At 35.8% G+C, this 16736-nt stretch overlaps 1 protein-coding gene across 2 annotated transcripts in view; it reads left to right on the top strand.

Moving 5' to 3' along the window:
- Positions 1–8: 8 nt before the first annotated feature.
- Positions 9–16736, top strand: part of pip4p2 (phosphatidylinositol-4,5-bisphosphate 4-phosphatase 2) — a 34014-nt gene continuing 17286 nt past the window's right edge. Inside the window, exons 1-3 of one of the 2 annotated variants that reach the window (XM_056250074.1) lie at positions 9–252; positions 7065–7213; positions 16465–16571. In XM_056250074.1, coding sequence (XP_056106049.1) covers positions 147–252; positions 7065–7213; positions 16465–16571 — 362 coding nt within the window. In that variant the 5' untranslated portion in view covers positions 9–146. The remainder of the gene's footprint in view (positions 253–7064; positions 7214–16464; positions 16572–16736) is intronic. The other variant, XM_056250075.1, reaches the window with a different exon arrangement.

The following is a 16736-nucleotide window of genomic DNA, read 5'->3' as shown; positions in this document are numbered from 1 at the left end:
CTTTGACTCCGCCTCTTCACTGTCCCTGCCCCGCGCTCTCTCTCAGTCTCACTGCCCCTCTCCAGAGCAGCGGACGACGGAGCCCTCCACCATTCGTCGCTGCTGCTGCTGCTGTTGTTGTTTTTCTGTGCTGATCTACTGATAGAATGGCTTCCGATGGTATGGATGAACGATCCCCACTGTTGTCTGCACCGAACTCGGGGAATGGCACGCCCACCGCTCCGCCGTACCCGCAGGACCCGAACCCGAGAGGTAAATGTGGATTGTGATTGACGTGGGGGTGCTGAATCATTTAGGGCGTATAGTAGTGAGCGGTGTAGCAGACTGCAGCCCATTTAATGTGATACATTGTCCGTAGACAACAAGGAATAACAGCTCAGAGGGTTGTGCCAGAAAAACGGGCCTCAGTCTTCCAGATATTCCCATCGTAGCCTCATTTGATGGGTACAGAATGTTGCATTCCTGGACAAGGGGATATTGTGTCGAATTTTATGCTATTAGTTAGTAAACAACCTGCTTTATATGTTATTAAACGGTTCAGCCGACTGCAAATTTGTATCGATATTTCGAGGTACATTTAAGATGAGGCTATTAACATTTAGCTTGCTAGAGATGTTTTGCTTCATTCATACACCATCAGTACCAGTTCTCATTGTCTTAAAGGCCCAGACCAAAATGATATGGTGTCTATAAGCAAATTAAACATTATATAAGTGACCAAAACACTTCTTTGCTTACTATCCATAAGACACACTGATAAAAGAAAAACAAAAAAGGGAAGAGGAGGAAAGATGTGAAGATTTGGTTTGTAGATAGACTATAAAGAGCGTGCTGTGATATTTCTGTGTAACTTATGCAAGTTTCTAAGCCAATTCTTAGTTTGTTACAATAATGGTAACACTTTATTACATGTAGCCTACTTACTATGGATATAACAGTATAAATACAAGCAATCCTAAACCTAACCCTAAACATACACTTTTAAAAATAAAGGTTCCAAAAGGAAGTTTGTGCAATGAGGCCATTAAAGAACTATTTTGTAAAGAATATTTAAATAATTTAAAGTTTTTTTCCCACTATAAATAACCTTTTGTGCAAGGTTCCATGGATGTTAAATGTTCTTCATGGAATCATAGATGCCAATAAAGAACCTTTTTAAAGAGTGTATAGTAAGTACATGTTGTTAATTAATATTACTCAGTATGTATTTGTGTAATTACACTGTAACAGGGCCACCTTAAAGTGTTAATTTACCAACAAAATTTAAATTATCCCATAATTTACTCACACTCAAGTCATCCTAGGTGTAGATGACTTGCTTCTTTCAGCCAAACACAATCGGAGTTATATTTAAAAAAAATATCTTGGCTCTTCCAAGCCTTATAATAGGAGAGAATGGTACCTTCTTTTTTTTTCAAGTCCAAAAAAGTGACCTCTGACCCGACGCATGACGTATTGACGAAAGCGGAAGCGCAGAGGCTAAAGCAAAATAAAAGAGTCTAAAACAAGAATTTTTAAAGAGAAATGTCAGAGGAGCTTGAGTTTTTTGCCCAGTCCTATTTGTTTAAACCACACAAGGCGTCTACTCTCACCTAAGTTTACTCAACCTTTAAAAAAAATGTAACCAAAATGCTTTGTTGTAATATAGACATTCAGGAAGGTCTCCCAAGTGTGGAGTTTCCATTAATGGATTCCTAGACTTTTACTTTTGGTTCCTCTAATCATGAATAATTAGTTGTGTATTTGAATGTTAGGCTGTTATGAGAAACCAAATCAATGCCAAAAGTTGAACAGACAGGTCCACCTTTTCAAAGTCTGGATGGATAATCTTTTAGGAAGTGAAGCACATGTGATGGTATATTTTACATAATGGGTCTCATATTTTCGAACCAACTGATAAATAAGACCACAAAGAATGAACACATTCACGAATAAATATGGGTGTCAGATTACCAAATGGACCCCTTTAAAAATGTAATCAATAGGATTTTTGATTATCCGATACCGATATCTTGAAGATACTAACAATCTTAACTAGCTGATACTCACTAATAAAACTATAGCTGATATAATTCTGACATATAGCCTATGTGTTATACGCAAATACAAATTACTTGTAGCAATTCCTCTGAGATGAAATAAGCTTTTTTGTTCATATAGTTATTGGCCCCGTTACTCATGATCTCAAAATAACCAAATGTCTAAACGGTCAAGTCTTAAAACCCATTTTTGATCTTTTTGTAAATCTATACTGCACTTCCTGATTAGCAGAAAAAGATTGACATTTTTACTGTAATGATCCTCTTACAGTTCGTCTCATTATTCATGATGGCTTTATTACCGTACCATGATCAGGTGATATGGAGGGCATAAACTATGTGTGCTAATGTACATTATTATCTGCCCTAGTATTCCAAACCCCCGGATTACGGTTTCTTTCGCTGTTTCTGACCACAAGCATTTACTCACTGAGTCTATGAGAGGGATTAACTTGGCCTGTTGAGGGAGGGACTGCTGAGTCTGTGCACAACATTGCTTAGTGTGCTGAGATTGTTGTTTATTCTGCAGTTACTTCCGGAAGCCAGAACTACATTTATTGGCAAAAAACCTGGGCATCAAACCCTATAAGTGTAGAACTTTGTAGAACAAGCTCTTTAATAATGATCTATGTTGTTAGACATCCGAGTAAGGGTAAAACAAAGGATAAGAAATTGCTTTGAGCTTGTCTGCATGATATTCACTAAATGAGTTTAGTGATATGTGATCAGTCCTCCGAGGCGAAAACCTGACCAATCATTGCTGTCTGCTCTAGTGATGTCATGTCTGCTAGGACCTCGCAAGATAAGCAAATATTATCTGATTGAAAGTCTTGAATGTCTAGTAGATTAGGGATGGACATGACGACTAGATCAACCTTGGCTTGTAGGGCTGGGTGATTGAATATTGCAGTATTTATTATAAATTATTTATCTGTGCACATCATTATTTTTTTTAACATGCCCTCATAATCTTTAATTAAAATAACTTCCCCTCCCTCTTGCAGCGACATCACTTCTCTTCTCTGATGATGTGTTTACTGGCGTGAGGGCGGGGCAACCTGTCACTCACATGACATCACAGCAATAGCAAACCACAACCATCCAATCAATTCCCGATGGATAAAATCAAGTCCCGCCCTGCATTTTTTCTTGTTTGAGAAGCCGTTTCACTTGGATATACATCACAATAGGAAAGGAAAGACTAAACTTCCTTTTCATGTTGATTTTAAACATACTGCTTTACCGATATTAGATTTTTTTTTTATGTATCAGTCTATATTGGATATTTAATTGTTCTTGTTCATTTTCTTCTGATTATACATTTTGATTTTAGAATTTACTATTATTTAACACTCACTTAATGCCACTAAAACCACTAATAATTTGATAACACTGTTAAATGTAATTTATAGCAAATCCCATAATAAATATAAATTTTTCATACTGTGCATTGTAATGTTTGGATGCTTAAATTCAATTTTATATTCCCATTTAAAATTTCTGGTTGTAGTTTTTAGTGTTTTATTTTTCATTTATTCAGACAATAGTATAGTACAGAATTTTTATATCGGCCATTTATCAGTATCAGACAGAATTGTAATCGGTGCATCCCTAAAATAATGTTGTTTTGCACGCTATTAATACAGCCACATATTTTGAGATTATGGATTAAAGGCACAATATGTAGGGTTTTTTCGCCACAAGAGGGCGCAGTTTCCAACAGTAACAAAGGCGTAGGTTGATGACGCAGTGATGTGCTGAATGATAGGACTTGCTGTCAAGCTGATGGATCGAATAATGTTTATGGATGAGCGCAAACATTCATGTTTTTTAATATTACAGTGGTATGAAGCAGGTCGCGATTGCTAAAGAGACAGATATCACACGCGAGTCCCGCGGATATAAAGGAATAAGGACATTTAATTCTACCGAACTACCCGCAAGTGCTGGATTACTCACACGGGTCAGTTTATTAGACGAATTAAACGTGTGACGGTGTGAGGTAACGCAGCGCTACTTCACTTGGTCTAACGTTACACTATCACACTAAACGACATTTAAATGTGTGTTGAAAGTTATAATGTTATACTACGTGTTAGTTCGTTTGCTATACGAAAACTAGCAGTAAGCTAGATCAACATTAGAATAACATACTGACCATATTCTAACATTTCATCATGTTGAGCTAACGTTATACATTGATTTGTTTTATGTACATTTGCTCACCTGTCTAATAAAGTCGTGACTCGTGAAGCTCTGTCAAGTCCAAGTTAGTCGCGGACGTGGAGCTCTCGGTATCTCAAAACGCCACGCTGATATTGATCCTCATTTTAGTTCTCCTTGTTTGTCCCAAAGTCTGCTTGCCATGGTCTATGTTTGAAAGAAACAAGAACTGTGTGCCGCTAAATGTTACGCACTACGCAGTTGTCCACGTCTGTCGCCATGGTTACGTCATGGCTATGGCAGTATGAACGGAAACTGAGGATAGCGCGGATATTGCGTCATTGACAGGCGACATTTTTTTCCGGGACGGCCACTTATTTAAAATTGGAATTTCTCTGAAATAAAAAATCTTTGGAGACTTTTGGGATATTGTAAGTACACAACTGCAGGAAATTTATCACACTGCAGGTGATTTTTGGATATTTTATTACAAAATTCTTACATATTGTACCTGTAAGAGTAAAAACTACAACAAGTTTGCTTGCTTATGGAACTGTACGTTCAGTTAACACATTCACTATTGTCAATTGCATGCTAATCCCCCCTACACATGGGACACTCGACGTCTCTCTAATTTTTTAACATTATTGTAAGACAGACAGAGAGGGAGTTGCAACAACAGCTGGCTGCAGGCTCCAGGGTTGGGAAAAGGCTCATCTTACAAACAGTGCAGGCTGGTGTCAGAGAAATGAGACCTGTGCTTTCCATCTGCCCCAGGAGAGATGGTATATGCTATATTGAGGCATAACGGAAATGTGCTTAAAGTCACCATGAAATCAAAATGGACAATTCTGTTTATTGTTTTTTTTATGAAATATTGCAGTATTTATCCGTGTACAATATTATTTCTTTAAACATTCATATGCCCTTGTGATCTTTAATTCTTTCCCCACCATTGAGAAGTTTTTCTGGTGATCTGTGTTTTCACTGTTACAGATCTTTTTAAATAGTACATCATCCAGATCCAAAAACAAGCGAAGAAGAAGATTTGCGTAAACCACAAGGAGTGAATAGAAGTTGTTTATACACAAGTAAACTGCCTAACGTTCTGGAGTAAATTGTTGAACCCATGAAGAGGTATATGACTGCGAGGACTGGATCTAAATGATCTATGTTTTGATCGTCGTTCTGATTCCAATCCGAACGAAGTCTTTGTCAGAAAAAAATAGTTTTCTAAGCTTTTTGTTCAAAATGTTATTTTTTGATGAACTTACATTCAAGTGTTGATAAAAAAGAATGAATGAAGTAATTTATTTTTTAATTTATTTTAAAAGCAGAGGTTCTGCTCATTCTTTTGATATATTGTCTTTAAATATTCATCAAACATCAAAATATCCGGGGGACCATGAAAGTTTTTTGAATATGAAATACTGGCTCTGGATGGTAACTTAAAAATACGGTAAAACACTGGCTGCGAAAGAGTAAATCAAAATAACTCCCCCTTCCTATTGCAAGGACATTTCTTCTTTCTTCTGATGATGTGTGTACTGGCGTGAGGGTGGGATCATCCTTTCACTCACATGACATTACAGCAATAGCAAACCATAACGATCCAATCAATTCCAAATGGACAAAATCAAGTACCGCCCTGCATTTTTTCTTGTTCGAGAAGCCATTTCACTCAAATATATGTCACAATAAGGAGGAAAAAACTATCGCAACATACATTTCATGCCCACTTTAAAGCTGCATTAATGCATCCCAAACTCGTGAGACAGCAGCAACTTTATTTATAGCGAATCATTTTTAAAACAATGCAGATAACTTAATTTGTCTAGTTTTAAAGGCTAACAACAACATTTTAATGTTTTTTTTTACATAGGATAAAATCACAGTTCTTGGACACACTATGTGTTTTTGGTATCCTGTAGCAGCACATACAGAGATGGATGTACCCGACAGCTGAGTGAGATCATGGGGCCAGGGCTGCTGTCAGTTGTTTTTGCTGTGGTGTCACATGTTCAATATGGCTGCAGTATGACTGTGTTGTTGCCAGTGTGATCTCAGAAGGATAAGTGACAGACAGCAGGAGGAACATATCTTAATTTCACCGAGAATAAGCAGCAGGGAATGTCGTGGCTGAGCCCTGGATTTCAGTAATACTGAAGACAAGGGTAGACTGAAGGCAGGGTTTGGCTGATCGCCCAGATATTGTACAATGGATGTGAGAGAATAATTAAAAGTGTGAGTAGGATGCACTTATTGCTGAAGACATGAATTTGCATTTCTGTATCCTTTAGATGGGATTTGCGAGACACATTTATAATATAAATATTACATATGTCAGTGGATTCTATCTGAGCACCAACAAGACATGAAGGCCTGTCCGTTAATTCATTTCTAAGGTTCTATTATTCAGCAAAATGATTATCACTGCTTATTACACTGGAATACTTGATTCTGATTGGTCAATCGTAGCATTTTATAGTCAAATGTTTTTGTATAATGTAATTTCATGCCTATATATTTACATATTTGGTAAATAGCCATGTAAAAACGAGGAATAATACATGGAATAATGGAACTGAGCTGGTCATTATGGCAAAATAAATAAACCTCTTAAGTCTTAAGGGTCATGCAAAACCTGATCACCCTGTCTGGGTTTAGTTTGCAATAATGACCGGCTGACTGTACATTACCAAACCGATAATACCGCATTATAGTCTTTGCAGTATCTTGCAACATGTTGGTAGGGTCAGTTATACAGACTAAGAAACCAACTGATTAACATACAGTACCATCAACAAAGTAGTCATGCACACTGATTTTAAAGACTGCATGCTGGTTTCTCTCCCCCTGCAGCCGAATTACCTCCACCCTACACAGCCATTGCCAGTCCAGATGCAGGGGGAGTGCCGGTCATTAATTGTCGAGTGTGCCAGTCTCTTATAACTCTGGATGGCAAACTCCATCAGCATGTGGTGAAGTGCACCGTCTGCAGTGAAGCCACGGTAAGAGACCCCCAAATGCAACTTGAGCTTAGTCATGCATAGCTTTAGTCCTTTATCCTTTTTTTTTACTTATTTTTTAGATATACTTGGGGTGGGCAGTGTAATTAAAAGCCTGTCTCAGAAGTTAATAAGTACTTTTATGGTAGCATAATATATACTGGAAATTCAATGACGAAAATGTATATTAAAGAACCATGTGGTAGTGCCTATTTCTGGATTATCCAGTAAATTAAATATTTTACTAATGGAATGTATGTCAGAGTTATGCTTTGGTTCTGTTTAGTTTCAATGTTTTTTGGTTTCGTTTTTTCCTGTACTCGTTTTACCTGTGTTCCTTGCTCATTAGTTTCCATAGTTTCTAATTAATCCCACTCCTGTTTCTGTTCTGTTTCATTAGCTATCCCTGGTATTTAAGCCTTGTTTTCTAAAAAAAAAACGCCAGCAGTGTGACGATGGTTTTTCCCTAAATCAAACATTGTTTGTGTCGCCCCCCATCCAATAATCACGAAGAGCTTTGTGCTGTTACTATTGATAAGAAACAAAGGCTGCGTTTACACTTGGCATTAACATGCGATCACCGTGATCCGATCAAGCAGATTGGATCAAGTTGTTCGTCATCATCGATCATCTGGGTTTAAGGTTATAGCTTGTAACGACTATATTGATAGAAATGGGAGATTGATAAACATGCTGAAACAATAAAAACATTAAAAAAATCCGATTCAGATTATTCCTCTGGCAAAGCAGCGTTCAGCTCTTCATTAAGATCTCATGACTGACTGTGATTGTACAGGCGATCGCCTCGGTCAGATAATGAAACATGACACCCATAGTATCATGTAAGTCTAAATAAACTGTTTTAAAGATTGACGTTTATTGTAAGGTTCAAATAAGTTTAATTTCTTGTCTAAAACCGCATCTGGCCATTATTTTCTGACAGCCAAGCGGGGAGACACGATGGCTGGATTGCATTTACATTACACTGAGATCCGATCACAATGCGTCCTCGACTACCTCCGAACCTGGACACCCTGATCGGATGACATTCCAATCAGATGTGCGTTTACACTTGTCTTTTCAATGTGTATGTGGACAACATCCGGATACAGGTCGCATGTTAATGCTAAGTGTAAACGCAGCCAAAGTCTCAGGTTTCAAATTCTGTATATTTTATCTCGAAATTCAAACAATAAATGCTGTTTTGATCCTCTTAAATGCGAAATGACAGATCACTGTAGCGTCTCAGTTCAAGCGGCAGCGCTGAGCGCAAATATTTTCTTCCACGTTAATATAAATTATATCTAGAAAAATGTGCATGAATATCAGAATGTATGTTGTACCAAATCTGTATCATAACTCAGTCTGTTTCAACCACGGAAAGACGTCATTAAAACAGCTTGTGAACAATATCACTTAATGTTGCATTTACCTCAGGAAAGTTATCCAGTGTTCACAGTTCGTTAGTTAGCTATAAAAAACTCTAGAGAAGAGCTTATTTACTTTTAATTATATATGTATGTTTGAATAAATTTGCCATTAAGTGTTTATGAAAACTACCTTATGTGCAACTGAGTTGTATACAAACATTTCAGCTTTTATTTGAGTGGAAATATTATATCTGGAAATAAATAGCAGTTGTATTTAATAGCTCTGTTGTTAATTTTAACCTCTAATATTGTAGTCTACCAAATGAGAGGGTTCCTGCAGCATTATTTGGGATAGATTTGTTTTCCTTAAAAAAAATCAAACTATCGGTATCAACATCGGCCGATGTCATTCCGAATAATCGGCTATCGGTATCAGCTGAGAAATTTAGTATCGGTGCATCTCAAGTAATTGTACATTTGTTACAGTGTAGTAAGTGTGATTATACGTTTGTTACAGTGTATTAAGTGTAATTATTAGGGATGGCCCGATACCATTTTTTTTCAAACCGATACGAGTACGAGTATTTACATTTGTGTACTTGCCGATACCGAGTACCGATACCGATATTTCTACCGCAAAAGTAATAGGCTCCCAGAAAAGAAGACGACTATTTTAGAACACAGGTTAGAAGACTGTTTTTATTTTCTTCTCTGCTTGTTTTAACAAGTCTAAAAATAAATAAAAATTAGTAAAATAATAAATGTATTAACACACAAACCACTGTTAATTTAACATAAAAGCAAGCAGGCTACTGCGTGCATGGTCTGGCAAGTACTGAATGCGCGCAAAGTGTGCTCTCTTAATAAATCCTAAAAGCTGACAGTTCATCGCGATCTCACACATCTCTGTTATTATCAATGAAGCTGACTGCACAATCAATCTTTCATAATATCCACACTTTGTTTGTTATAATTAGAGGATTTGCCAGCATACAGAATTCAGCACTGAACAAAAAAGTCCGTTTTGAGCAGTGAGGGGAGTCTATCTTAAATGCTTCTGATTGGCCATTGCGTTCCAGAAATCAACACATATGTCTGTGATTGGCTACATCGCTCAACGCTGTAACCATGTTATGAATAGAAACTCTGGCCTGTAAATCGTTTCTATTTTGTTGTAGTTGTTCTTGTTGCTTTTCTGCAAGAGATGAATAAAAATCTTTTAGTTTTTATGTTTTATTCATAGATATTTCTAGTTTGCGGGAGTCCCGCGAATCGTTTTATTCTCCCGTAACCCGCACACACAGAGTGAGTGCATTACCGCCCCCGCGCGCGCGCTCGGCCATCAGATCTATGATGCGTCTTCAGATGTTTAATTAGATTGCTGGTGTTAAACGATGTACTTTCTTTCCCCCCTCTCGACACCTTAGCTGAACATAACTCACAGTCTGCCTTGCTGTTGTCATCACCCCTTATCTTGAAATGAGCCCAAACCGCCGACATTATACTTTCCTATGCCTCAGTTCACCTCGACAAAGCACTCGCGGCGGCCAGTTTCGTTTTGCAAAATGTACGTGGTATCGGTGCGTGGTATCGGCGAATTTTTATGAGTACGAGTACGAGTATATTAGGACAGTATCAGCCCGATCCCCGATGCCAGTATCGGTATCGGGCCATCCCTAGTAATTATACATTTGTTACAGTGTAATTATACATTACATTATAATAAATATATTTGTTATAGTGTAATTATACATTTGTTACAGTGTAATAATAAAAAATGTATAGTGTTATTATACATTTATTACATTGGAACAATACATTTGTTACAGTGTAATTGTACATTTTTATAGTGTTATACATTTATAACAATGTAATAGTTTTTTACCATCTAATTATACATTTATTACAGTGTAATACATTTTTACAGTGTAATTATACGTTTATTACAGTTTAATTATACATTTGTTACAGTATAATTATACTTTTGTTACAGTGTAATTATAGATTTATTACAGTGTAATACATTTATTACATCTTTTACAGTATAATTGTAGGATTATAACTTTGTAATTATACATTTGTTGCAGTGTAATTAAACATTTGTACAGTGTAATAGTTTTTTACCATATAATTATACATTTATTACATTGTAATTATACATTTGTTACAGTGTAATTATACATTTGTTACAGTATAATTATACATTACTGTGTAAATACATTTATTACATTTTAATACTTTTGTTACAGTATAATTATAAGATTATAACATTTTAATTATACATTTGTTACAGTGTTATTATAGGATTACATTGTAACTATACATTTGTTACAGTGTAATTATACATTTGTTACATTATATTATAGGATTATTACATTGTAATTGCACATTCTTTACAGTGTAATCATCAGTGTTGGGCAAGTTACTTTTAAAAAGTAATTAGTTACAGTTACTAGTTACTACTTCCAAAAAGTAACTAAATTAGTTACTCAGTTACAAATTTTAAAAGTAACTAGTTACTTAAGAAAGTAACTATTGCGTTACTTTCAAGTAAAATTAAATTTTAAATGCTCAAATGTGACCCCACCTCTACCCCTCTTTAACGGAACTTACAATACATGTGCATGTTCAATTATTTATGATAAATCTGAATATTATAATGAAATGGACACTTAATACAATACATTATTAACAGAAACATGAAACATTGTACACACATCTAAAAAAAAAAAAAATGTTGCTGTGGGACAAAGTGAGACTAGCCTCCAATCAAATGTCATGTAGATATTATGTTTATATAGTGGATCAATGCAAATAACACAATAGATGTTTTGGAACTTTTGATATTTATTGCCCCTCAACAGGCCACAACTGGGCAAAATTAAATTAAGCTTGTTAAGCTCGTCGCCTTACCTGTCTCTCGTTGACTGACTGGCTTGCTTGTGTTGTTCATTGTGTGTCCTGTCCTGTCCGACTATGCGTTATGATGGGTCGTTCGCAATTCATGAGCGTTAGCCGTTAGTGATGATGGATCGACTCGTTCGCGAATGAGCTTTTGATGGGTCGTTCGCGATTCGCGAATGAGGCGACTCTAAGAGCCGGCTCTTTTAGGTGAACGTCGGGAGCTGGCTCGCATATCTGAAGAGCCGACTCTATTTTGCCTATAGAAATTAAATAATTATGTAAAAAAATATATATATATTATAGTCAAAGTCATTTAAAGAGCCGTTTGTGAGCCAAAAGAGCCGGCTCTTTTCAGTGAGCTGAGTCAAAAGTGCCGAATGCCTACTACTATGCGTGCTTTCGAACACCCGCCCAACTCTACCTCTGATTGGCTTACAATGACATTTTACTCTACCTCAGTCTTCAGCATTTATGCGCTTGTCTCGTGCTCTGCCCACTAACCAAGGAAGAACAGTAAAAAAAGTATTTGTCTCTCGCTCAGAGATCTAGTTGGTCTGATGAAAAAAAAAACCCAGCTTCATCAGTTATAGTAACGCGCCGCATTTTTTGGCAGTAACTGGAACGGCGTTATTAAGATGAGAAGAGTAATCAATTAGATTACTCGTTACTGGGAAAAAGTAATGCCGTTAGTAAGTTATTCCCATCACTGGTAATCATAACATTTATTACAGTGTAATTATACATTTATTACAGTATACTTATAGTATTGTTAAATTGTAATTATACATTTGTTACAGTGTAATTATAAATATTTTTACAGTGTAATTATACAATTGTTACAGTGTAATTATAGGATTAGTACATTTTAATTATACATTTGTTACATTGTAATTATAGATTTTTTAAAGTGTGATTATACATTTGCTACAGTGTAATTATAGGATTACATTGTAATTATACATTTACTACAGTGTAATAGATTCTTTACATTGTAAATATAAATATTTTGTAGTGTAATTATACATTTGTTAGTGTAATAATACATTTTTAAAGTTTTACTATACATTTATTACATTGTAACAATACATTTGTTACAGTGCAATTATACATTTGTTACAGTGTAATTGTAAAAGTTTATAGTGTTATTATACATTTATTACAGTGTAATTATACATTTGTTACAGTGCAATTATCGGATTACATTGTAACAATACATTTGTTACAGTGTAATTATACATTTGTTACAGTGTAATTATACATTTGTTACAATGTAATTACACATTTGTTACAGTGTAATTATACGTTTGTTGTAATAATATTTTTTAATAATTATACATTAGTGTAATTAATTTTTTACAGTGTAATTATACGGGTTTTTTTACTGTATAATTGTATGATTTTACAGAGTAATTCTAAGTTTGTTACGTTGTTAAACTGTCAAGCATATTTTCTACACATTTCTATTCGACTTTTTTTTAAATGTGCCATGAATTGTGCAGGTGAAACTTGACTTTCATTAATGAAGAGAATGTAGATCAAACAATGAGAAACCAGTTCTCTGAAATAGCTCAAAGTTGCATTTCATGAACCCTCAATCGGCAAGCAGTGCTGCATGCAAAAGCAAAGTTCTGCCTAAGGGGTCTTTCCCGTGTTTGCCTTTGTAATGTTGTATTTTCGCCTTTGTGACCCTATTTCTTTGTATTTTCTATATCACAATAATATTGTAATGTTATTTTTTTGTCAGACCACTAGTGTGTAAAAGTGTAACTGTGAATCCTATCCAGTATCTTTCAATCACTAACTCACGTACAGTAGTGTGTAAATTTGTACTTTTGAAATGGATATATGGCATACAGAAGAAGCGCAGCTTTGTACATTTCAATACAGTAACTGTCATCCAAACTGTTGCCATAGTTTACATCAGGTAATACTAACAGAGTGCAGTGTTTTACTGACAACATGACTAAGCATTTTGACTATCTTGTTTGTGAACAATGACACAAGGCCTTTTCATTCTGATGGCACTGATATGTTCATTGACAAATACTTACTCAAAATCTTAAGTTCATCTCTCAAAAGTAAGTTACAGGTTTTTGCAGGTAATCCAATGTGTGGTGATGTTTGTACGAATTGTTTTGAGAATGCACATACTTTGCAAATATTAAGGATGATTTGAGAAATACACCAAAGCGACTGAGAAAAACTGTAATTATACAATTTTATAATTATACATTTAATACAGTGCAATACAATTTTTACAGTGTATGTTGATTACATTGTAATTATACATTTGTTACTTACAGCACAATTATATGATTATTACATTGTAATTACACTTTTGTCACAGTGTAGTTATACATTAGTGTAATTATACATTTATTACACTGTAATAATACATTACAGTGTAATTATTAGGGATGCACCGAATCCAGATTTGTGGGGTTCGGCCGAATACCGAATCCACTGGTTAAGATTCTGCCGAATCCGAAACCGAATACCGAATCCTACTCTCATCCTCAGTCCATTAACACAGTAAACACATTAATGAAGTAAACAAAGTGGATTTTTCATTTTATTTTATTACTGTAAATAATAAACACTACTTTACTTTTATAACTGTAAAAAAAAGAAAAAAGAATAAGCAACATTATGCATTTTAACAGCGGTGATGTTGTGTAGCCTATTATTTAGAGTCCTTGCCACCATGAGACTAATCGGCATTGCAAATTGAACATGTAGCTCGACTTGAATTGCCTTCTTTTCACTGAAAGTACTGCCAAACAACACTTTTTCTGCTCACGAGTTCCATTTTCACTTTCTCACAACCTACTGCATTCGAACGGTCCACCTACTGTAACGAGTGGAAATAAGGTGTGGCCCCTTTAAGAACTGCGCGCTCCCTGTTGAACTGTTTGCAGTCCGTATTGTATGTGCCGTGCGCCTCGAACACATGCCCATGTATGCGGGTTATTTCTGTTTGATGCTCATTTTTACCTTATTTTGTTAAGTAACGCTGTGGTCGGGAGAACTTGTGACAGACAGTTACACAAGTTCGATTGTGTAATAAAGTGCGAGTTGTGAGATGCCAATCGCCTCCGTGAGACTGTCTGGCCTCTGCAATAACTTTAGCTGTGAGCTATCCCTATTTTTCTTCCTGACACAACGCGTTACACTACAGGCTTGTTCGACTTGAACCGGCGCTGCACAGACAGATCAGTTTATTTATGACATCAAAGTACCGCGAGAGCAATTCAAAAGCATGGAGCCGTCTGCTCTCTATTCGTTCACGCGGTACTTTGATGTCATTCACTGATCGGTGACTTCGACGTAGCGCGCGTAGTGCAAGCCTAGGGTTCGGTTCGGTGGAAAAAAAATTCTGAGGTTCGGCAGAAACCGAACCCCGTTAAAAAGCCCAATATTCGGCCGAATCCGAATCCGAATCCTGGATTCGGTGCATCCCCAGTAATTATACATTTATTACAGTATATTATAGGATTATTATATTGTAATTACACTTTTGTCACAGTATAATTATACATTTATTATAGTCATTTATATAACTATACATTACATTTTAATAATACTTTTACACATTGTAATTGTTTGTAACATTGTACATATTGTACATTATACATGTATTACAATGTAATAATACATGTCAATATATTGCAATACAAAAGGCAACGATGTGTTTCACGAATAGTGACAATCTGTATTGTGTATAGTTCACCCAAAATGAAAATTAATGTGTGAGAAATAAAGAGTTTTAGGGTCAGCACTACATTAAACTTCTAAAAAATTATGTTGAATATAATGCATAATAATGGGGCAATGGGGCAATATTTTTGTGTGCTGGTAAAGCCAAATGTCTTATGTTACCAGTAACATGTTATGTGTTATCATGGAGAGGATCCTGCGACCTTTCACCACTGATGTCTTCCATGGACATCCAGACCCTTTTATTTTGCTGAGCTCTCCAATGCGTTCTTTTTTCTCAGAATGTACCAAGCTGTTCATTTGGCCACATAGATCTGTGAAAACGATTAAAACACGCTGTATTTGTATGCCAGGCCAGTAGTTAGCGATGTCATGTTGAAAAGAAAAACTACGTCCCTGTGCACGTACGCACTCTTTTACAGGGCACTTGTGCTGTTATCACATATTCGCATCTTTTGTACTTTAAATAGAGACAGAAACAGTATAGTTTTCAAAAACGTAGACTTTGAAACCCGTTTTTCAAAAGTCTGCGTTTTTAAGCCCCCAGAATGCCGTTGTTGTGTAAATGAATGCCCAAAACCCATATAAAGTTGTCTGTTTTTAGTTGAAAACAGTGTCATTTAAACGGCCCCTTAGAATCAACTTAATTGATGAAGAAATAACAATTGAATAGCCCACACTTGTCCATGCTTTTGAGTACATGATACATATTAAAGAGCTGTAATTCCTAAACCCTTCCTCCAAATTGAATGTGAGAATTCCCTCAAATTAATGCTGAGAGTGTACAATTCAGGCCCACATTAATTATAACTGTCACTTGAAAGTGTGTTGGTAGTATACAGCTAAAATAACAAAAAATTGTGCCTGTGTCCAAAATATATGTGGACCTAACTGTACATGTTGGATTACACCTTCAGCTTGACAGCTTCAGAATTAGACTTTTCATAAATTCCTATGCAGACCTGACCTTGATACAAGGTATTAGTGAAAGGTTGCTCTGTCTAGACTCATTAAGGCAGCCTTTGACTAGTCCCTATTATAATAGAATTATTCAACATATGAAGACTTGTTGGTTTCTTACAAAGCATGCTTAAACAAGAGCATTTGAGGGTATGTAAGGTCAAATAATGCTTATTCATAAACTTAAAAGGGATATTCGTAATATTAAACCATTATACAATATTAGAATTATATTACATTTGATTGTTTTATCTTGCATATTGTGTGTCCCTTTTGAAACATGATGTATCTGTTTTTTAACAGCCTATAAAAAATCCACCAACAGGAAAGAAGTATGTTAGATGTCCTTGCAACTGCCTGCTAATCTGTAAAGACACGTCTAGGAGGATAGGATGCCCTCGGCCCAACTGGTAAGTGTTAAAGACACACTTCAGAGGCTCATATAGTAGGTATGTGTTATGGGATCTGCAACAGTATTACCACAGACATGTATCACCATAAATGCTCAAACAAGCAGTGCTTGTTTTGAGTTTGTATGGCTAGGGGATTTGTACTTGGTAAGGTCAAAACATTTC

Source organism: Rhinichthys klamathensis, unplaced genomic scaffold (assembly GCF_029890125.1).
Source record: "Rhinichthys klamathensis goyatoka isolate OS25496 unplaced genomic scaffold, OSU_Roscu_1.1 h1tg000067l_1, whole genome shotgun sequence".
Taxonomy (NCBI): Eukaryota; Metazoa; Chordata; class Actinopteri; order Cypriniformes; family Leuciscidae; genus Rhinichthys; species Rhinichthys klamathensis.
This window is presented reverse-complemented; position numbering and strand designations above follow the sequence as displayed.